Source organism: Myotis lucifugus, unplaced genomic scaffold (genome assembly GCF_000147115.1).
Source record: "Myotis lucifugus unplaced genomic scaffold, Myoluc2.0 scaffold_12, whole genome shotgun sequence".
NCBI lineage: Eukaryota > Metazoa > Chordata > Mammalia > Chiroptera > Vespertilionidae > Myotis > Myotis lucifugus.
Window position 1 is genome coordinate 9,222,180 of NW_005871060.1, and position 22,813 is coordinate 9,244,992.

At 39.1% G+C, this 22,813-nt stretch overlaps 1 protein-coding gene across 11 annotated transcripts in view; it reads left to right on the plus strand.

The window, feature by feature from the left end:
* Positions 1-22,813, plus strand: part of HERC3 (HECT and RLD domain containing E3 ubiquitin protein ligase 3) — an 81,631-nt gene that overhangs the window by 21,798 nt on the left and 37,020 nt on the right. For 7 of the 11 annotated variants that reach the window (XR_002828163.1, XM_006084612.1, XM_023750422.1 and 4 more), the window contains 9 exons: positions 1,579-1,738; positions 5,999-6,075; positions 6,927-7,148; positions 8,083-8,174; positions 10,074-10,204; positions 11,016-11,176; positions 13,074-13,150; positions 18,764-18,888; positions 20,715-20,774. Coding sequence is in view for 9 of the 11 variants with exons in the window: in XM_006084612.1 (XP_006084674.1) it covers positions 1,579-1,738; positions 5,999-6,075; positions 6,927-7,148; positions 8,083-8,174; positions 10,074-10,204; positions 11,016-11,176; positions 13,074-13,150; positions 18,764-18,888; positions 20,715-20,774 (1,105 nt within the window). In the remaining 2 variants the exon portion in view is untranslated. Of the gene's footprint in view, positions 1-1,578; positions 1,739-5,998; positions 6,076-6,926; positions 7,149-8,082; positions 8,175-10,073; positions 10,205-11,015; positions 11,177-13,073; positions 13,151-14,855; positions 14,979-18,763; positions 18,889-20,714; positions 20,775-22,813 lie in introns of those variants that run through there. The other 4 variants (XM_023750423.1, XR_002828164.1, XM_023750420.1 and 1 more) reach the window with 4 other exon arrangements.

Below are 22,813 nucleotides of genomic sequence, written 5' to 3' on the forward strand. Positions count from 1 at the left end.
CATTGACTTTTAGAGAGAGTGGAAGGGAGAGGGAGAGACAGAGAGAAACATTGATGTGAGAGAGAAAGACACTGATTGGTTGCCTCCTGCATGAACCCCAACCAGGGCCAGGGAAACTTGCAACCAAGGTACATGCCCTTGACCAGAATTGAACCCGGGACCTTTCAGTCCAAGGGCTGATGCTCTGTCCACTAACCCAAACCGGCTAGGGCAGTGGTACAGCATTTTAAAATTGCTAAAAGAAAAGAAGTCAACCCAGAATTTAGCTTTCATGAATGAGTGTGAAACAAAGACATTCTCAGGTGAAGAAAAAACTAGAAAATTCACAGCCAGCAAATTTATTCTAAACAATAGCTAAAGGAAGTTCTTTAGCAGGAAAATGATACCAAGAGGACTGTATTAGAACATCAGGAATGAAGGAAGAGCAGTAGAAATAGTAGATGTCTGGGTAAATATAATAGACTATTCTCTTTTTGAGTTCTTTAAAATACATCTCTGATGGTTGAAAGCAAAAATTATATCATTGTGATGGAGTTTGCAATGTATGCAGATGTATTATTTAAGATTACTATAACTTAAAGGAGGAAGGGTAAAGAGATGTATATGGTGGCAAGGTTTCTACATTCTACTTGAAGTGGTAAAGTATTGATTCTAAGTAGACTCTGTCTCTGGATCTTCTTTTGTTCATCATTTTATGTTCATTATAGCCCACAAATGAGTGAAATTGTGTGATATTTATCTTTCTCTGACTGGCTTATTTCGCTTAGCATAATGCTCACCAGGTCCACCCATGCTGTTGCAATTGGTAAAGTTCCTTCTTTTTTATAGCAGCGTAGTATTCTATTGTGTAGATGTACCACAGTTTTTTAATCCACTCATCTGATGATGGGCACTTAAGATTTGTTTCCAAATCTTAGCTATGGTGAATTGTGCTGCTGTGAACATAGGGGTGCATGTGTCCTTTCTGATTTCTCCATGATCGCTTTTATTTTCTGTAAAATGTTTAGTTTTTTCTGGAATTAATTATTCCCTCCCTCCCCCCCTTTGGCATAGTAACTTCTGTTTTGTCTGACAGAATTGTAAAACTTAATATAAAACTCATAAGATTGTGTTTCCTTTTTTACCTTGGAGACATTCTCCAACTTTGCCGCATAGGTCTGCCACATAGCTGTCTTGGAAATACTCTTTACATCGCCTATGCAAAATTCTTTTTTTAAAAATATTGAATTTATTGAGGTGACCTTGGTTTGAAAAACATACAGATTTCAAGTGTACAACTCAATAAAACATCATCTGCACACTGCACGGTGTACCCACTGCCCCAAGCAGTCTCTTTCTGTCCCCATTTTCCCCTTTTTTATCCACCTCCACCTAGCGCCCACCCTCCTTTCCCTGTGGCTATCACCACACTATTGTCTGTGTCTATGTTATATATATAATTTTTTTTGCTAATTCCTTCACCTTTCATCCTGACAGCCATCAGTCTGTTCCATGTATCCTGCCTCTATTTCTATTTTTTAAAACCTAATTCCTGTTTCTGGGCTGTACATTTTCCTCCTTTGGTTTGGTCTCTTTCAGAGCAAATTGGAGCGTTGGCAGATCAGCATATTGTCCATGTGGCGTGTGGCGAGTCCCACAGTCTGGCCCTCAGTGACCGGGGCCAGCTGTTTTCTTGGGGTGCAGGAAGTGATGGTCAACTGGGACTCATGACTACTGAGGATTCAGTGGCAGTGCCCAGGTAAGAATGTCACAGAAAGGAATCTGAGTTTTCAGATGTCAATTGTTGTAAATATTATTTCCTGCTGTTGCTTTGTTAGACATCTTGTTTTAGTTTCTGCTTTCTTCATTTAATTGCTGCTGCTTTGTGCCACTGCTGTGCCTTATATTGTAGACCTTGTCATAAAAATTGTAATTATTTACAGAAGTGTGTATCTCAAGTTAAAAAATGTGAGTAGTTTGGGAATGTACTTTATTTATTCTAGTAGCCTAATTGCTAACAGTGCTTGGAACTCGATACATTTTTGAATTTAAAAAAGCATCTTTTCAAATAACCTTTCACATAATATTGCAAGCTTAAACCAAATACTCAATTAAGCACTTTAAACTAGAGTCACAAGGCTGACCTGTTACTCTAACAATAAGCCAAATTACCCAAGCATTAAGAACAGCTAAAATACCAAATATGCATAAGCTGTTTAGCACAATAAATACTAATACAGTGGTTTTGAGTCTCTAAAATAATTTACTTCTAAATCTTAGATGATTTGGCTAAATATCTAACAGATGCTTCACCACTAAAAAATAATACAAAATATTGAAGTTACTTTCAAGTGGACTTTTTGTGGGTGATGTGCCAGTTTGTTGAGGGTTTGTTTTTTAAATATGTTTTTATTGATTTGAGAGAGAGAGAGAAAAGGAGAGGGAGAAAGAGTTAGAAATATCAATGCATCAACATTTATCGGCTGCCTCCTGCACACCCCCTGCTAGGGATTGAGCCTGTAACCTGGGCATGTGCCCTCACTGGGAATTGAACTAGCTGCTGAGAACCAAGATCAACAGCAATTAATATAAATGCGAGAAGTCCGGTCAGAAGGCTGAATTGGGCTCTTTGATATTCACAGGGTGAATATTTGCATTTTATTACCTACTGCTGAATCAATGGCCTAAAGCAAACTCCCCCAACCTGATAATCTTACTGTTTACTAAACAATCACCTTTGACATGTCTGTTTGCATTCCTAAAAAGCAGTTGTGTATTCTAGTAAATAAAAGCATATGGTAATGAAGACTCAGTGGAACTTGGTTTCTTATACCAGCTCACAACTGGCTTCCCCCATAATTTCAAATTTATATTTCTTGTCTTGTGTTTTAATTTGCGCGTCAGCCCTTTCTCCAAGTGTTTGAACCCGAGGCCACGCGGGCTGTGGCTTCACACTAGTGACCTGTTGGAACATGGGTCGGAGCTCAACCACTGAGCCATACCGGCTGGGCTGTTGAGGATCTTAATGATCAAAGAGGCCACCAGTTTATTTCCATCATTTAATTCCTGTTGTTTTTTTTTTTTATACTACAAATATATACATACCCCTTTTGTAGTACTTGTCATGTTCTTTGTAATTATTTTAGTGACTATTTCTAGTCATGGGAGCTCTTGATGGCAGGAGATCTGGAGTATTCACTTTAGCACCACCTTTATTAAGGGTGCCCAGCACATACATTGCTCAGCACAAATATCTTTAATAAATGGCCTCTCTTTGGACCTTGCCCAATTATTGTCCCCTCTAAAGGACAATATATTCTTCTTTCTTTTTGCCCCTTTTAGATTTTTGTCTTTTTAAACAAAAGCTGTTTTAAGGAAAAGAGGAGCATGGAGGTAAGAGTGATTTGATTCACTTCCTCATTTAGAATAGGTAATGTCTCAGATTCATTACTTCCAAAAATTAATTTAATTTTGGAGGAAGAAGGAGAGTGATAATAAGAAAAAAGGGGTGGTATATTTTAATGAAATTGTGGAAAAGATTTATAACATTAATAAAAGTATTCCATTTGTTGATGCTAAAGAATCAAAGGCTTTTAGTGGCATTTCATTTCTGAAAATGAAATAATCTATGTTACAGTAGCAATTTAATTTTCATTAGTTGTGTCTAAATTATGGATGACTCTTGAGACTTTGGTTTATGTATAATTTTATATTATAACTTAATTAAAATAAATTTATTAATTAGTAACTTAGTATTGTGGAAAGTAACATAGCTTTGAAGTCAAATAGCCTCAGATACTAATACTGGCTCTATTATTTATTAGGGGAATGACCTTGGCAAATTAACTTATTTAAGCTTCAGTTTCCTGACTTAAAAATGTAGTTATGTATTGTGTGCCTTTACAAATTTATTAGGAGGATAGATGAGATGAGTAGGTAAAACACAGTAGCCCGGCCAGCATTGCTCAGTGGTTGAGTGTTGACCTGTGAATCAGGAGGTTCGATTCCCAGTCAGAACATATGCCCGGGTTGCTGGCTCAATTCCCAGCTCAAGGATATAATTTCCCTATTTATTTTTGTCCTTTTGACCTGCTTTCCTTCTGTAACTGTGGTTGTGAAGGTTGTGCCAAGGGTAATGTTGACCCATAAAGGAACAATTGTGGAGAATTTGAGTGGAAACTGGTCAGAAAAAGGGCTATTGCTGTGTAAATTTCTGAAACATTGGTCTCTTAGTCAGTAACTAATGTTCCAGTTTTAAAAAATAGTGGAGTTATAACAACTATTGACACATGCAGCAACTTAGATGAGTGTCTAGGGAATTAACTCTGAGTGGAAGAAAAACCAGTCCCAGAAGGTTACCTGGTGTATGACTCCATTTACGTAATATTCTTGGAATGACTTAATTTTAGAGATGGAGGATAGATTAGTGATTGCCAGGATCTAGGAATGGGGGAGGGAAGGAGTAGTTATGAAAGTACAACACCAGAGAATCCTTGTGGTGTTGGGACTGTTCAGTATCTTGACTATGATGGTGGATACATGAACATACACAGGTGATAAAATTAATACACACTCAGAATGAGTACAAGTAAAACTGGGGAAATTGGAATAAGATTGGTAGATTGTATTAATGCCAGTATTCTGATAAGACAGTTTTGTAAAATGTCACCATTGGGGAAAGCTAGACAAGTATATAAGGGATCTCTCTATTATTTCTTACTACAGTATGTGAATCTACAATTATCTCAATAAAAAATAGTTGGGTACCATTTGGTATTAAATGCATATGCAAACTCTAGTTTAACTTTCTTATATCTGAAAAAATAAAACATTAACAAAATTGACAGCTACCAAACTGATATCCGCCCCTATCTATTTCCTAAAATACCCCACTCCAAGGGCATGTCCATCTGACTCCTTTATTTCTATGGCATCACGTAATGAAGAGGAGTGTGGCAACTTGGGGACATAAAATAGAGAGCAGGCTTCCCAACTCTCTGGGCAGTGCAAGGTACCTTACATGTTTTTTTTTTTATTTTAATTCTCAGCCCTGTGAAAAAGGTACTGTTCTTACCTGTCTTTACACAAGCAAGCAGAGGAATGCAATTTGAAAAGTAATCATATAAAATCAGGATTTTGGAGGCATTGTCCTTATTATTGTTTTTTAATTGTGGTAAAAAACACACAACATAAAATTTACCATCTTCACCATTTTTAATGTACTGTAGTTCAGTAGTGTTAAGTATATTCACATGTGACCAATCTGCAGAACTGTATCTTGCAAAAATTAAGCTCTATACCCATTAAACAACAATTCCCCATTTCTCCTTCCCTGAACCCCTGGCAACCACCATTTTACTTTGTTTCTATGAATTTGGCTATACAAGGTACTTCATGAGTGGAATCGTATTATACAGTATTTGTCTTTTTGTGACTGGCTTATTAGTTAGCATAATGTCTTCAAGTTTCATCCATGTTGTAGCATGTGTCAGAATTTTTTTTCTTTTTAAGGCTTATTAATATTCTATTTATATGCCATATTTGGTTTATTCATTCATCTGTTGATGGACACTTGAGTTGCTTCTACCTTTTTTGGCCATTGTAAAAAATGCTACTATGAGCGTGGGTGTACAAATACCTCTTTGGGACCCTGCTTTCGATTCTTTTGGCTATATACTCAGAAGTGGAATTGCTGGATCATGGCATTGCCCTCATTTTGAAAGTCATTCAGACACTAACCATATTCGCTCTGTAGCTTTATTCCATTTGTCCCTGAATTGGAGAAGACAGGTGGGAATTAACAGAGGGTGTGGTAATGGGTTTATGTGCAGAAGGTTTTTTTTGTGTGTTTTGAGGCAGGAGATAAGTGAAAGACCTAATAGAATTATATCATGCAAGATTATATATTTGATTTTTAAAAGTCTTAGGAAAGATGATGTTATTTATTACAACTATTTTATTTAGATGGGAATATTGTTTGTGAATGTCCTTCTTAAGAATAAAGTCTTTTCTGTTTTAGATTAATACAAAAGCTGAACCAGCAGACAATCTTACAAGTTTCCTGTGGCAACTGGCATTGCTTGGCTCTTGCAGCTGGTAATGTAACATTGAAATATATGCTCATATTAAGTTACTATTGTGACCAATTTTCTTTGCATTTTCGTGTGATGTTATCTAACTGGAAACCTTTAATTAACTGGTTAGTGTCTATGCATTGCTGTTGGACAGTGGCCGTTCTCCAGCACCCTTACTTTTCTCAGGTGTGAATGATGAAAAAGGTGGTCATCATAGCTGCTCTAGTTCTCTTGCAGGGGAAGACAAGCAGCAGACAGGACTGTACCCAAGTGTTCTTAAGCATATGAGCCTACAGAAGATTGGTTTTTCTTAGCTGCACCTCACTATCAAGCTCTATTTCACTATTGGGTACCCCAATAAATGACAAAGAAAGAGCTAGAGAAACCTAAGCCAGCAAATAATACTGTATTCTCTGTTAGAATAAATTTGAAGGAAATCTACACTAACATGTCCTGTTCTGATAGATACTCTGTGGTGTAATTCAGTTCATGCCGAACCTCTTGAAATCCTGGGTCTCATGGTCTTGGGGTGTTCAGAAATAGTTCATCTTGCTTAGTGGTTTTAAGCCTGGTAATTGGCCTATTCAAAACTGAATTGTCTTAAACATTTGATATTTTAATTGCATAACTGTTAATAGCCTTTGAAGTAAGACTTAGCTTATCTCTCTGTTGTTAAGACAAGTGGGAGTTTTGGTTAGGACAGCCTTACAGCATGAAGTGTCTCTGCTCCCTTGCTCTTGGGGCAGGTTTGATGTATGTATGGGATCAACTAACAAATGATCCTACTGGGCAACTGTATTGTTCTAATGGATTGTTTTGTGGATGGAACTTGTATCATTTCTGGTAATACTTGTTATCCTGTTCTTATTTCAGATGGTCAGTTCTTCACCTGGGGAAAGAATAGCCATGGGCAGCTGGGCCTGGGGAAGGAGTTTCCCTCCCAAGCCAGCCCACAGCGGGTGAGGTCCCTGGAGGGGATCCCGCTGGCTCAGGTGGCTGCAGGAGGGGCCCACAGCTTTGCCCTGTCTCTCTCTGGAGCTGTTTTTGGCTGGGGGATGAATAATGCAGGGCAACTAGGGCTCAGTGATGAAGAAGGTAGGTAAACTCTTCATACATACCTCTTTGTTCAAAAACACATTTATTTGTTTAACATGTTTCCTGGTGATCTACTCTGTGCTGGACCCATGTTAGTTACTAAGGGTGCAGCAGTGAACAAAGTAGATAAGATCTAGGCTTAGTGAAAATTGCATGGTGGGCACAAACCAGTAAGTATATAGTCAGGGATTTGAGAGGAAAATTTCCTGTTTTACATTTGTGGTCAGGGAGGGCGTCTCTGGTAAGAGGATGTTTGAGCAGAGCCCTGTAGGAAGTCAGGTAAGAAAAGTAACATATGGATATCTGGGCAAAGAATGTTGCTGTGAAAGGGAGCAGGATGAGCAAAGGCTATGATGCAGGAAGATACGTTGTGTTCTCGAGTAGAGTGAGCTGGGGGAAGATAGCAGAGCTGGAGGTCAGATGGGCAGTGTAGGTCAATCATGTAGGGCCCGGTAGGGCAGGGTCAGGATTTTGGCTTCTTTTCTCTGTGAGGGTTTTGAGGAGAGGAGTGATTTATCTTGACTCTGGCTATAGTGGGTCCAGGGGGAATCTGGAAGAGCAGTATGGAGGTAGTGGGAGTAAAGTCAGATTTTGTATCGACTTTGAAGATGGGGCCAGTTGGATGTGTGGTTTTAAATAAAGAGAAGAAAAGCTGGAAGGATAAAGTTACCATTTATGAAAAGAGGAAACCTCTGTGTGTGGTGGGGGATGGGCAGGAGGTGGGCAGGCAGAGTTGGGGAGTGTGGGGAAACTATGCATTGCGTTTTAGATATATTAAATGAGATGTCTGTTGGACATCCAAATGAAGATGCATGCAGGAAGATGAATATGTGAGTCAGCCATCCAGGGGACCCAAAATTCATGCTAAGATAGGTATGTATATTTCATCTCAAGGGCAAATGGTAGTGACATTCTGATATTTATCTTACTCTAGATCGAGAGTCCCCTTGCCATGTGAAACTTTTACGAACGCAAAAAGTTGTCTATATTAGTTGTGGAGAAGAACACACAGCGGTCCTCACAAAAGTAAGGGACTCTGGAGTATTCTGGAATAATCTGGTTATGGATATGACATGGATGATTATCATTGATTAAGTATTTTATTATTTTTTATCCTCACCCGAGGATATTTTTTCCATTTATTTCTAGAGAGAGTGGAAAGGAAGGAGGAGGGAGGGAAAGAAGTGGGGGGGAGAAGAGAGAGAGAGAGAGAGGAAGAGAGAGGGGGGAGAAGAGGGGGGGAGAGAAAAATGGGGGGAGAGAGAGAGGGGGAGAGGAGGAGAGAGAAACATCGACATGAGAGAGATTCATCAATTAATTGTCCCCCACACGAGCTCCTACTGGGTCTGGGGATCCTGCAACTGAGGTACGTGCCCTTGACTGGCAACTGGCCTTAGACCTTTCAGTCCATAGGCCAAAGCTCTAACCACTGAACAACTGGCCAGGGCTGTTTAAATTTTTTTGATTATTTTTTATAGTGTTTAGAGCAGCCGTGGGCAAACTACGGCCCGTGGGCCGGATCCGGCCCGTTTGAAATGAATAAAACTAAAAAAAAAAAAAAAGACCGTACCCTTTTATGTAATGATGTTTACTTTGAATTTATATTAGTTCACACAAACACTCCATCCATGCTTTTGTTCTGGCCCTCCGGTCCAGTTTAAGAACCCATTGTGGCCCTCGAGTCAAAAAGTTTGCCCACCCCTGGTTTAGAGAGAGTGGTGGTGATGTTTAAAAATAGTTTTATGTAAATAACCTTAAAATATAGTATATGTAGCAACATTCTATGTTCCTTTAAAATAAGTCATTTAAATACAGGGAGGGGTAAAAGTGGTTTACAGTTGTTAATATGGCAAATAATACAATCTATATATATAAAAGGCTAAGCAATCATGTGACCATCCAACCGTCCGATTGACCGGTAGGTATGATGTGCACTGACCACCAGGGGCAGACGCTCAATGCAGGAGCTGCCAAGTTGCAGTGACTTGGCAGTGGCGGTTCTCGGGTGATGCACCCCAGAACCAGAGAGGACGGAGCCCGATTCCTCATGGGGCTACATGATTCCACCTTTGGCCGTGGGTGGCGCTGCTGGCCCCGAATCTGGTTTACTGCTGAGCTGTGGTGACTGCAGACGCCCTTTGAGCTTTGGAGCTGCTCCAGGTGTGGCCCGCCTGGGAGGGACCATGGGAGGTAGGCTCCAGGGCGTCCGGCTGTCTCACCCAGTCCCGCCCCACCGGCCACCTTCTAATTAATTTCCTTTTAATGTGCACGAATCCGTGCACCAGGCCACTAGTAATAAATAATAATATAAGAATAAACTCTGTTTTGGGTACTCACAACTGTAAACCTACTTTTGTCCAACCCTATATCTAGAAAAGAGCAATGTAATTAACATTTAAAAATTATCAACCTATTTCTTTTGCTTCTAAAACAGTCACATCTAGAGAGAGTGAAAATTATTTTCATGTTGGATAAATACTATTATAGATTCACTATAATAAAATACCTTAGCATTTGTTCAAATGTAGCTGTTAAAAATACATCTTACTTAACCAAGGAGTTTGTAGAGCATTTAATTTTTTTATATATGAATGATGATGCATTCATCTCATTTCATCTGTTTCTTTGTTTCTCTTTTTTTTTTTTTGCTTTCTAACACACCATTGTACTTTTAAACAATTTTCAAAATTTACAGTTTGCACACATTTCCTTGAGCAGTGCTGTCTTTGTTCCATAAAGATATCTTACGTTCCTTTATTATTATTTTATTTAATGAACATCCCATAGCAGTGATCTTGGCCAAGTATAAGGTGAGCATAGCGTCTTTGTACAGACCATTTGTGATACGAATTTTGTACGCAGAAGGTTTGAGAGGAGTGAAACTCAGCAGTCCAGTGCAGTCATGTGATGTTTGCTCCTTGTTAGAGTGGAGGTGTGTTTACCTTTGGTGCTGGTTCCTGCGGGCAACTTGGGCATGATTCCATGAATGATGAGGTTAATCCAAGAAGAGTTCTAGAGCTGATGGGCAGTGAAGTAACTCAGATTGCTTGTGGCAGGTGAGTGCTCGCTCCTAAGAGCTTCCTAGTATCTATCTATCTATCTATCTATCTAAATATATTTTTATTGATTTCTGAGATGAAGGGAGAAGAAGAGAGAGATAGAAACATTAATGATGAGAGAGAACCACTGATTGGCTGCCTCCTGCACGCCCCCTACTGAGGATCGAGTCTGCAACCTGGGCATGTGCCCTTGACCACAATTGAACCTGGGACCCTTCAGTCTGCTCCACTGAGCCAAACTGGCTAGGGCCCTACTAGCTATTTAGACCCAGAAATGGATCTTGTCTTGTAGTGATGGAGAATGTGGTTAGACCTAATCACTATTATTTTAAGAAATCATAGCTGCTGCACACCTATGGTGAAAGTTTGGAGAGAGTTGGTTCTGAGCAGGGTGTGGTAAGGAAGGGTTTTAGATAAGCAGAGGAACATGAGGACATTAGGCTTCTTTTGGGATAAAGAGTAGCAGGATGTGGGGAAGACATGAAGAAAGGAAAGTGAGAGAGCCTCCGAGAACTTCTCAGAAATTCTGCTTGGTCCACCCGCCTTCTTCCCTCTCATCCTAAAGGCCAAATGCAGCAGACATCCAGCTCTTCCCAAGTCTTGCCATCTTCCCCATGACCAAGAGCGTCAGAGAAGGATAGGAGTATGGGAAGCCAGCCACTGTGAAAAGAGTCACATAGAAATATGGGGGAGGCTTTCTAGGGGCATGCCTAGGAATTGCTGTGCTCAACTTGTGGACGTTAAAAGTCAGAGTCCGAGTGTATATCCGTATTCATTAATTATTTTTAATTTAATTATATTTCCCCAGACAACACACCCTTGCCTTCGTGCCTTCTTCTGGACTCATCTATGCATTCGGTTGTGGAGCAAGAGGTCAACTAGGAACTGGACATACTTGTAATGTTAAGTGCCCATCTCCTGTGAAAGGCTACTGGGCTGCCCATAGTGGTCAGCTTTCAGCCACAGCTGGTAAGAGTGATTTTCATTAGAATTTAATGATATTTAAATGATAGAAACAATTTTTTAGAGAACATGTTTTTATTTTTTCCTTGAGGTCTTTTGAGGGAATGAATATGAGGTTTTTTCTTTTAATATCAATCAACAAATATTTGAGTACTAGCTATATAGGTGAGATCCTAAAGAATAAAGCAGAAAATGTTCTTTTGGCCCCAAGAACTTTGGTAGACATTTTAATTACTATGAAAGTTAATGTTTATTGAATGCTTGACCAAGTTCCGTTACTATGCTAAGCACTTGGGATAACTTTAAAAACTAGTGGTTGTTATCCTCATGCTGGCGATGAAGAAACAGTCTTAAGGGAAGTTAAGTAACTTGCCCAAGATCACAGAGATTCTAGGGCAGGATTTAAATTCAGATCTGCCTCATTCTAAAGCCTGTGCTCTTAATACTTGTACTGTGTTACTTTCCTTTGCTAATATTTTGGTCATAATATGACACAGTTTCATTTTATGCCATTGTCACCTTTACTTAAAAAAATAGTTAAATAGCATAGTGTCCAAAATAAGGCAGGCTCAGTGTGAATAAATGCAGAGGCTGAAATGGAGCTGGAGAGTCATTACAAGAAGCATAATTTAATAATTAATTTTGAAGACTGTAAAGTGACACTTTCAGGATTGTGGGAAACTTCAGGACAGGGACTGAATCTTTTCCTCTTTGTAAACCTAGCCTGCAGCACAGGGCCTTGCACAAACTTCTCACTCAGTAAATATTTGTGGAATGAATATGTGAGTGTCTAAAAATGTAGAACTTAAAATATAAAATAAACGGGATTTTTATTTTTTTTTATTTTTGCGATGTTCCAAAAAGTGAAAGAATGGCTTGGTGTCCTCTCTGTGATTTGTAAATGTCTTTTTCTCAAGATATTGTACTTATTATGTTAGGAATGTATATGTTTAAGAAATACTAACTTTATATACTAACTTTAAATACTCAAGTGTTTTAAAGGTTGATTTGAAACCCAAAGTTTCGAAGTTTAATTACAACCTAACAGGTGCCTTTTCCTTATGTGATCATAAACTTGTATTACAATGTTTGCCAAAATGATTTTATAACATAAGTAGGTACATTTCAATTTATTATGGTAAATGCTGTTTTAGGAACTTTCATGGTAATGTGGGAACACAGGGGAAGCCTTCAGGAGTATTCCAATTAGAGGAAGTTTGAGCTGTGTCTTAAAGGATGATTTGGAGTTAGCCAGGTAGGGGACTGTGAGGGAGTGGGTGCTGCATACCAGAATGGCCCAGTTCCAGGAGCACTGTTCCGATTATGCTCTAGAAGACACCATTCATGGAAACAGTGTGTGCTGGTGGTGGTGGAAGGAAAAGGCATGGAGACATGGAATGGAATGGTACTAGATTAGAAAGAAAAGCAGCGTGATGGTATTAGAGTATTACCACAGACACAGTGTGATGACATACAAAGCAGGGAGTAGGACACACAGGTTCTTATATGGCAAGCTTCATCCTGAAGGGGCTAGGGAGCACCACACTCAGATGTTGAATTCTTTGTTAGGCAGATGTTACTGTTCATAGTACTGACCGTTTTAAATTGCAGGTCAGTGGCATGACAGAACTAGAATGAAAAATAGAAACGAGGTCAGCATTAGCTGGCATTTGGGGAGGGGATGGAGATAGGGTTAGAGTGGAGGCTACCATTTGATATATTTATTTTTAATTGAAGTAGAAACAGTCCTGGGCAGAGAGCCAGGAGACAGTTTTTTTTCACTTCTCTGACATAATTAAAATGGATAGGAAACCATTGTGAAGGATATTTTGGAATATTAGAAAAGGGATCAAGGAAAAACTTTAATTATTGAAAAACATGCTGTTGAAAATTTTTTTGACAGATCGCTTTAAATATCATATTGTTAAGCAGATCTTCTCTGGAGGAGACCAAACTTTTGTACTTTGCTCCAAATATGAGGTAAAATTTTCTTTTGACTATTACTTTGGGGGTTGAATGATGGTGAACCAGTATTTATTTTAATAAATAATTATACAGAAAAATAAATAATTACACAAGAGCAATGTTACTCTTTGTTTCTACCAGTTTATCTTATTAAAATAAGCAAACTAAACCTTGTAGACATTAGCTTCATTTTGCTTCCTTGAAATGCCAATATTTTTTTCTGGTATTTTAGTCATAGAGTTCTAATTTATAATTTAAAATTACTTGTATCTATATCTGTTCCAAAAGAGATTTAAGGATACCTAGATAGTTCATACGTACTTTGGCATTATTAGACTTCCTGTTTCTTTGCTTCTCCCTGAATTAGTGAAAATACTAGGTGTTTGAGAACTTCGTGGGTTTCTTTCTTTCTTTCTTCTTTTTTTTACATGATTGAATATATACAAAATATAGAAGAGATACCCCAGTATTTAACTATCCTTTCTCATTTATAATCTGCTCATTGCACCACACTAAAATTTTCCTCATGTTGTCCCCTGCATCACTATTATGTGTAAGTCAGGAAGAAGGAGGTTCCAGTATCTTTTGTGGTTGAAGGTAGGAGAATATGGCCTAGGTATCTGCAACAGTGCTTTAATTCATTGCCCTCTTCCTGGATGAGGAAAATCAGTCTGCAGCCAGCACCAGAGAATTGCTTTGTGCCCTCCAGCCTCTCTTCTACTCTTGTGCTTTCTCTCCTCTCCTCTCTCTTGCCCACCCTGCATTGATCCTTATCCTATCCTGGAGCAGCAAGGAAGGGGCATTGGTGATGATAAAGGATTCCAAATTGGAAATTCTCCCCATCAGTCTGATATTTTGCCATCCTTAAATATGAAATGTTCTTACCTTCTAATTAGTAAAATTCTATGCTTTTGGTAGAAAAGGTTGTGGTGGAGCCTGAGGCTGCAGGTTGGACAGCTAAAACTGATAATTAGATATTTTCCAGGTCAGCACCCTGAAGAAGGTTCTGTTTAGTGGCACCATCTGGGGTGATTGGGAACTCTAATTTTAGACCTATTTTAGACCCAGCTTCAGTGCTTCACAGAGAAATGTTGAGGAAAGCTGAAATTATTCTGTTTCTTTAAGATGCCAATAAAGTGAAGTATCAAAAACACTGCATCGCTGCAGAATAATAACTTTTTGTGTAGTACAGTTCGAAGTACTCATATTCCTAAGAAACTGACTTGAATAATATTATCCGAAATATCCACAAATATTTTTCCTGTGCAATTCAACATAAAACTTAGTTTCCTTCCATTTATAAATGTTATCTGATATAGCATGGTGGGGCAAAAGTAGGTTCACAGTTGTTTGGTGGAAGCCTAGGAAGGGAGAGAGAGAGGGGTGGAGGGGGTCATTGGGGGAAGGGGGGCATCTACTTTTCAACAATAAAGATAAATAAAAAATAAAGTAATTTAATAAATTAATTAAAATTAATCAATAATAATACAAGAATAAACTCTGTTTCAAGTACTCACAACTGTAAACCTACTTTTGCCCCACCCTGTAATATCCCTGAAGAACCTTCGCTCCTTCTGTTGTCCAGTCTCCAGCTCACTTTTGCCAGCACCAGCATTGGCCTTTGCAGTCCCCCTGACTTTCTTCATTCTGTTCTGGGTTCCTTTTGCTATTTTCTTCAGGTGTTCTCATACAGACCATGTCTTGCAAATTTTATGTTTAGGTTCATTTTTCTTTGCCTAATTCAAGGAATCATAAATCGTTTCAAAGCCAGTTGTCTCACCACCACCAAAATGGGTTCTGAATCCAAATACAGAGATGACATCTGCTGGTCTTATACATTTTGGTTAGTTTTTCTTGAATTTCTGTCTTGGGTACTGTTTCCTTCCCAGGGTGAAGGATGTCGATGACTATTTGTTTCCACTGAAGTAGTCGGTTGGTCAGCAACTTCTTGGTGTGGATAGTTACTGGGATGTTCATGATGGCAGCCGATCCTTAAGCAGCCAAAGAGGAAAAAAAGCTATAGTTGAATTTTAAATTTACTGTAATTAACACTGATGTGACTGGCAAAACATTGATGAGAAGGAAGTGAAGTAGGTTAGTGTTAAAGAAACAGGGCAGGTTAAAGTTTAAACACCTGTTAAGAGTAGTATGCATTAAAAATGTAAGATTGCAAGGGAAAAAAGAAAATAAAAATAGGGTATTACTTGGTAAGGTGTTGCTCTTTTTAAAAAACAAACCTATACACTTTTACTTAAGCCAGTAACCATAGATTTTTGTTTAGATACAGAAACTGATCAAATCATGTTTATCTTGTTACCATATCACATGAAGAATCACTTAAAGAACCAATAAAAAGCATCTGTGTAGTAACAGGCTCCATTTAAAAAAATATATATATTTCTTTATTGATTTCAGAGAGGAAGGGAGAGGGAGAGATAGAAACATCAATGATGAGAGAGAATCATTGATCGGCTGCCTCCTGCACACCCCCTACTGGGGATCGAGCCCACAACCCGGGCATGTGCTCTTGGCCGGAATTGAACCTGGGACCCTTCATTCCGCAGGCTGACACTCTATCCCAGCCGTGGGCAAACTACGGCCCGTGGGCCGGATCCGGCCCGTTTGAAATGAATAAAACTAAAAAAAAAAAAGACCGTACCCTTTTATGTAATGATGTTTACTTTGAATTTATATTAGTTCACACAAACACTCCATCCATGCTTTTGTTCCGGCCCTCCGGTCCAGTTTAAGAACCCATTGTGGCCCTCGAGTCAAAAAGTTTGTCCACCCCTGCTCTATCCACTGAGCTAAACTGGCTATGGCCAGGCTCCATTTTTGTAAAATGCTGACTCATTCATTAATACCAGGCCTGAGGTGGAAGAAGGGAGGGGAGGAGTTATGTTCAGATACTCCTTTGCTACATTTGATTCTAGGTCTTGGCAATTTAGTGAGTGTAAACCATAGCCATTTTTCCTTTCATCTTGTTCCCTAGATAGGACTGAAGAGGGAATGCAGTTGAGATTGTGTGTGTGTGTGTGTGTGTGTGTGTGTGCATGCGCATGTGTACGTGTATGTATCTGTCTGAAAGCCTGCTATCCTATATAATAAAAGGCTAATATGCGAATCGACCAAACGGCAGAACAACCGGTCGCTATGACGTGCACTGACCACCAGGGGGCAAATGCTCAATGCAGGAGCTGCCCCCTGGTGGTCAGTGTGCTCCCACAGGGTGAGTGCTGCTCAGCCAGAAGCCAGGTTCACGGCTGGCGAGTGCAGTGGTGGTGGCCTCTCCCACCTCTGCGGAAGTGCTAAGGATGTCCAGGTGGACATCCCCTGAGGGCTCCCAGACTGCAAGAGGGTGCAGGCGGAGCTGAGGGGACCCCCCCCCCCAAGTGCATGAATTCGTGCACCAAGCCTCTAGTGCAGTGGTTCTCAACCTGTGGGTCGCGACCCCTTTGGGGGGTCTAACAACCCTTTCACAGGGATCGCCTAAAACCATCAGAAAACACATATATAATTACATATTGTTTTTGTGATTAATCACTATGCTTTAATTATGTTCAGTTTGTAACAATGAAAATACATCCTGCATATCAGATATTTACATTACGATTCATAACTAGCAAAATTACAGTTACGAAGTAGCAACGAAAATAATTTTATGGTTGGGGGTCACCACAACATGAGGAACTGTATTAAAGGGTCGAGGCATTAGGAAGGTTGAGAACCACTGCTCTAGTGTGACATAATCCTCTTTTTTCTTAGAACAGTTATTCTCAACCTTGGTTGCTCATTGAAATCACCGGGGGGCCTTAAAAAATGCTAATGCCTCTAGGGAATCTGATTGAATTGGTGTAGTGTGACTTGGCCGCCAGGATTTGTAATTGCTCTGGTGATCCAAGAGTAGTCAAAGTTGAGAAACACTGTCCTAGACCAACTTTTTCGTTTTGGCCTGTATGTATTTAGAAGACATTGATTAGAAGAAAATTGATGCTTTTTCTTAGATCTTTAGGTAATTCTGAAATTGTACTTTATTTAAGGCATCTGAAGTTTATTGGGTGGACATATAGGGAAGAATGAGAAAATAATTCCATGTCTATATTTTATTTATAAGTTTGTGTTCAGCTTCACCCTTCAATGGGGGAAGTAATTAAAATTTACATAACAACAATAGTTTAAAAACCAGAGTGTGTATTTGCTCAAATGTCTACTTTGTCTTATGATTTTTATCTATATAATCCAAGATGACTTCTGCTCTTTCAGTAGATGTCTGTGGCCATTTTAGTAAAATCATTATCATGAACCGGATCAAAAACTTTGGCAAGCATCTCTGATTCATAACACGACTTCTCTTTTTCCCTTATAATATCTTAACTCATAATTATGGGAAAAACCAAGAAAATTTGCTTTGAAAGTTGTGTTTTTATGTGCAGATGCAAACTAGAAAAAAAATCATTTTATGAATTGGTGGATGAATGCTCTACTATTACTTTTTGCTTTTTTCATATATATATATATTTTATTGCTTTCAGAGAGGAAAAGAGAGGGAAAGAGATAGAAACATCAATGATGAGAGAGAATCATTGATTGGCTGCCTCCTGCACACCCCCTACTGGAGATCACGCCCACAACCCCAGGCATGTGCCCTTGACCCGAATTGAACCCAGGATCCTTCAGTCCCGCAGGCCGACACACTGGGCCAAATCAGCTAGGGCACTTTTTGCTCTTTTCTATTGACAAGTATAGGAGGTATAAAGCACTTTCAACTTTTTCGTAGTTCTACATCAAGAATAGGATTTGGGGAAAATTAGTTGAAAAGGGGAAATTTTAAAAATAAAATTGCTTATGTTTTTAAAATCTCACGGAATAAAGGATGTACAGTCCTGGGCAACATTTAGAATTTTTAAGTCCACTATTGACATGTCCTTTTGCCACCTTTATAAATTTATAGCTATAAACTTGGAGCAAGAAACTAAGAGGCATTTTTTATAGATTATTTGCAATATACATTATAACAGCTTTTTATAATATATTTTGTTGGAGTTCAGTGAATATTTATGGCACATGATTAATACCTTAAAAACCTTGCTATTATGGTGATTCAGCCAAGGGGCAAGAAGTCTGGAAAAGTCATATTGAGTTGGTTTCTCTGGGAAACAAACTCTGAAACTGAGATTTATGTTCAGAAAGTTGTTTTGGGGAGTGTGTTGTGGAACAACCTTTACATGGAATGAAGGAGTCAGGTTTGGGCAGAGGGAGAAGTTGATCTGCCAATCAGTATAACTGAGTCCCCAGTCAATACTTGGGGAGCTCTGAGGTTGGGGTGGCGCTTCAGCCATTCGTGAGTTGAGGCAAAGGGGCTGGGCATTTACACCACACCTCTAACTGCCACTAGATGGGAAAGGAGTGAAGCAATTTCTGGAGAGCAGCCCAGCTGTCAGGAGCTTACACTCTCAGCAGCTGGGGGGAGTGAGTTCCCCCTTTCTGAAGGGTGGGGGGCATCTGGGCAGTGCACCCCAGCTCCTGTAGTAAGTGAAACACAAAATGGAGATTATGTCGGGAGAAGCAGAGGGGAAAAGATCCATCCTACATAATTTCTTATTTTTACTGTTGTATTTCATCCTCCAGAATTCTTCTCCTGCTGTTGACTTCAGGATTATGAACCAAGCACATTATACCAGTTTAATAAATGATGAAACAATAGCAGCTTGGAAACAAAAACTCTCAGAACACAACAATGCAAATACAATCAAGTATGTGATTATTTGTTTTTATTTTTTCAAAAGTGTAGTGGAATCTTCTATCAGTGATTTTCCCCACTTTCCTATTGAGGTTGGGAATATAAATGATGTTTTACATTTTAGGGAACCAGTTTTGCACCTATATATTCAGGATTTGGTGTTCTTACCCCAAATAACATACAGGTTGTTCCTTCTTCATTCTTTCAGAGATTGTATTCTTTAGCCTGCCTTGTTCAGATCTTAAAAATCCTGATGAAGGTCTGAGTTGGCCTTTCTGTTAAGAAAAATTATTATTATTGTTTGACCCCAAGAGTTTCTTCATATGCATGTTCCAAAGCATCCTAAGTCTAAGATAGCTATCTTACCTCATCTGAACATTCTAGGATTCACAATGATTAGTTGAGATGGTAATTCAGTGTCAAATAGGGGAAAAAATATAGTAAAAAGTATTGAGGCCTTTTATCAAGTTTATTTTATTCTTAAAAGAGAACTTTTTACTGAACATTTTTATACATTTTTCATTGGTTTTCTTTAGCATTTCTATTTTTCTGCAGAGAATCTTCTTCTTGGGAATGAATGAATCACATTTGCTGTACTAAGCTGTGGTCATTCCCAGAAATGTGTATAATATACCTGGCTTTATGCCATGGATTGTAGGGGCAGATGACCAGGGTCTGAACTTAGGGCACACTGGGGGTCATTGGGAATGCCCTAGAGCAATTCTTTTTTTTTTTTTTTTTTAAATATATTTCACTGATTTTTTACAGAGAGGAAGGGAAAGAGACAGAGAGTTAGAAACATGGATGAGAGAGATTCTTCTTGGGAATGAATGAATCACATTTGCTGTACTAAGCTGTGGTCATTCCCAGAAATGTGTATAATATACCTGGCTTTATGCCATGGATTGTAGGGGCAGATGACCAGGGTCTGAACTTAGGGCACACTGGGGGTCATTGGGAATGCCCTAGAGCAATTCTTGGCTGTCCTCAGAATAGGTGTCTCAACAGAGGAGTTCAGGCTGGAAGGTAGCAGGGGAAACTGGACTAGATTCACTGTTGAAGGGCTGGGTGGAGTGGGGACTGAGGACTGTAGCCTCACTTAGCTGGAACCATGACACTTTGCTAGTTTTCTGTTTTCTCATAAAATGAAAGGATGGAAGAAATGATCTCTAAAGATCTTTCCTGACCCAGATTCTATGATTAACAGAAGTGACTGAAACAGCCTTCACAACCATGTATTTGTTTCATTCCCTCCCTTTCCTTAAACTGAATAAGAGGGTCTAGAGCTCCTGACATGCAATTTCACTCTGGATCCTTGGAAACTAGTTATTTTCGCAGAACCTGTATAATCTAAGTAATAGGAATAAACACACATTTCAGTTATCGTCCGTTTTATTCTCAGATAGGCAGCAAATAGAAGGAAGTGGTTCAGCTATTTGCAAAGATAATTTCTGTATTTGGGAGATAGCTCAACTTCTCTGTTTTGGTTTTATTTTTTGTTCATGTTTGGAGATAAGGTGGAGCGTAGATGGCTGGTGGTAGAATAATGTTCAAGATCATTACCAGGTGCAAGAAGTTTTTCTTTTGATAGTTTTATGCTCTGTTTTTATTTTAATATGACTTACGGAAAACTTAAGCTCCTGTTCATTTTGAGATGTGACGCAATGTTGTTGTTTTTTTAAGCAAATTGTATGCACATTTTCCAGTGCTTCACCTGAAACCCTAGAAAGAGCTACTATTAATGAAACCCTAGAATATATGTCTAATCTATTGCTGATGCTTAAATAACTACCTATTTGTAATTATTAAAGGCTTTCCTCCCTTTTTCTCTCTGAACAGTGATGTTGTTCAGATATTATCTTCTGCAGCCTGTTGGAATGGAAGTTTTCTTGAAAAAAAGTAAGTGATTTAGAGTCTTAAAAAATACTCAAATGTCATAAATACCCACATGTGATACAGATACTTATTCAGCAAAGGCTGTGAAACACTTCTGTTCTCTTTGATGGTGGTTGGCCTTAATTCAGTGGATAAGCTAATGACTTACGCAGAAACTGGAATGACCAGTAGTAATGAAGGAAAGGCAATGCTGACTCATGCCTGGTTGGCAGAGAGGCCGATTACCAAGGAGAGAGGCTGTATCTCAGAAAGATTTGATGTAATCAAAAGTAAGATTTTTGCCCTGACCTGTTTGGCTCAGTGGTAAGAGTGTCAGCCTGTGGTCTGAAGGGTCACAGGTTCGATTCCAGGTCAAGGGCATATACCTTGGTTGCAGAGCAGGAGGCAACCAATCCATGTGTCTCTCTCACATCAATGATTTCCTCTTTCTTTCCTTTCTCTCGCTCTCTCTCTCCCTTCCTCCACCTTCCACAGGCTCTAAAGATCAGTGGAAAGAATACCCTCATTCCTCGAATGAGGATTAAAAAAGGGAAAAGTAATATTTATCAGGGTATTCTAAAATGCTACTAATCCTACCATGTGTACAGCATTTATTCTTGAATTCTTTTTTTTAAAAATATATTTTTATTGATTTCAAAGAGGAAGAGAGAAGGAGAGAGAGTTAGAAACATCAATGATGAGAAAGAATCATTGATTGACTACCTCCTGCATGCCCCACACTGGGGATCAAGCCTGCAACCTGGGCATGATCAAGCCTGCAACCTGTGCCCTTGACCAGAATCGAACCCGGGACCTTCCAGTTCACAAGCCAATGCTCTATCCACTGAGACAAGCCGGCTAGGGCTATTCTTGAATTCTTAATTCTCTAAATAATCTCTTTGATTTCCTATCCCATATGATTTTTTTTTTTTTTTCTCATTAAGAGTGAGCTTAGGGGAAAGGTTCAAGGAGACTTCAGGGCTTCTTGGACTCAGGTCCAGCCCAGCTCACCAGGAAAGTACATTTGGGCTGAACCCTCAGGTAGTAAATAGAGTATGTGGGTTTTGGGTTTTTGTTTTTTTTTTACTTGGCCTTATCCCTTCTGCAGATATACCCCTTAGGAACCTGATGCAGCAGAGGGTTTGTCATGGGTTTTGATTTTTGGTGATCCCAGATCCTTACCATTTCTTCGTACTTTTTGCCAATGAGAATCCCAAGAAGACTTGGACATCATTTCTGTGTATGAATCCCACTCCCCCATCCCACCTAACTGGGTTGCAAGAGCTCACTTCAGAAACTCTTCAGTGAATTAGAGATTGCTAAGTGATTTACTTGTATCATTAGGGCAGCTAGAATGAGCTTATCCAATTCATTTCAGACTCAATCCTTAGCCTTTTCCTCCAGGGAAAAGTATTCTGGATTGTGCTGATTTGGGTCTTTTTTAGAACAGTGATTCTCAACCAGGCTGATTTTGCTTCCCTGGGATATCTGGCAATGTCTGGTGACATTTTTTGTTACAATGGGGGAAGGTATACTACTGGCACCTAGTAGGCAAAGGCCAGGGATGCTGCTAAGTAGCTCACAGTCCCACCCATTCAACGAAGAATTTTCCAGCCTCAAAAGTTAATAGTAACAAGGCTGAGAAATCTTGTTCTAGAAGAACAGCTCTTATGAAGGTTAGGAATGGCTCTCAGACAGATCTGTCGGGTTCTCCATCCTTAATAACATAGATTCCATCAGGTTCTGGGGGAAGCTTTTTTTTTTTTAACTGACAATAGTGCCATTTCAAGAGTCCTGCTCCTGCAGCTTATACAGAATGCATTGATGGGAACCAGTTAAAATGAAGACCAGTTTTACAAAGCATACGTGTAAAATATTTTGTCTTTTTTTTTTTGGTATTTTGTTTTTTCTTAACAGTGTAGCAAAATTACATCTAAGCATATGGAAAGTTACATATGGGACACCAGAATGAATTTTTATGGTTTGGGCAGATTTTTTTTTTTTTTTTTTGAACAACAACAAAAGACCCAGCAAAGCCCAACCATCTCCTCTTGATTTGACAA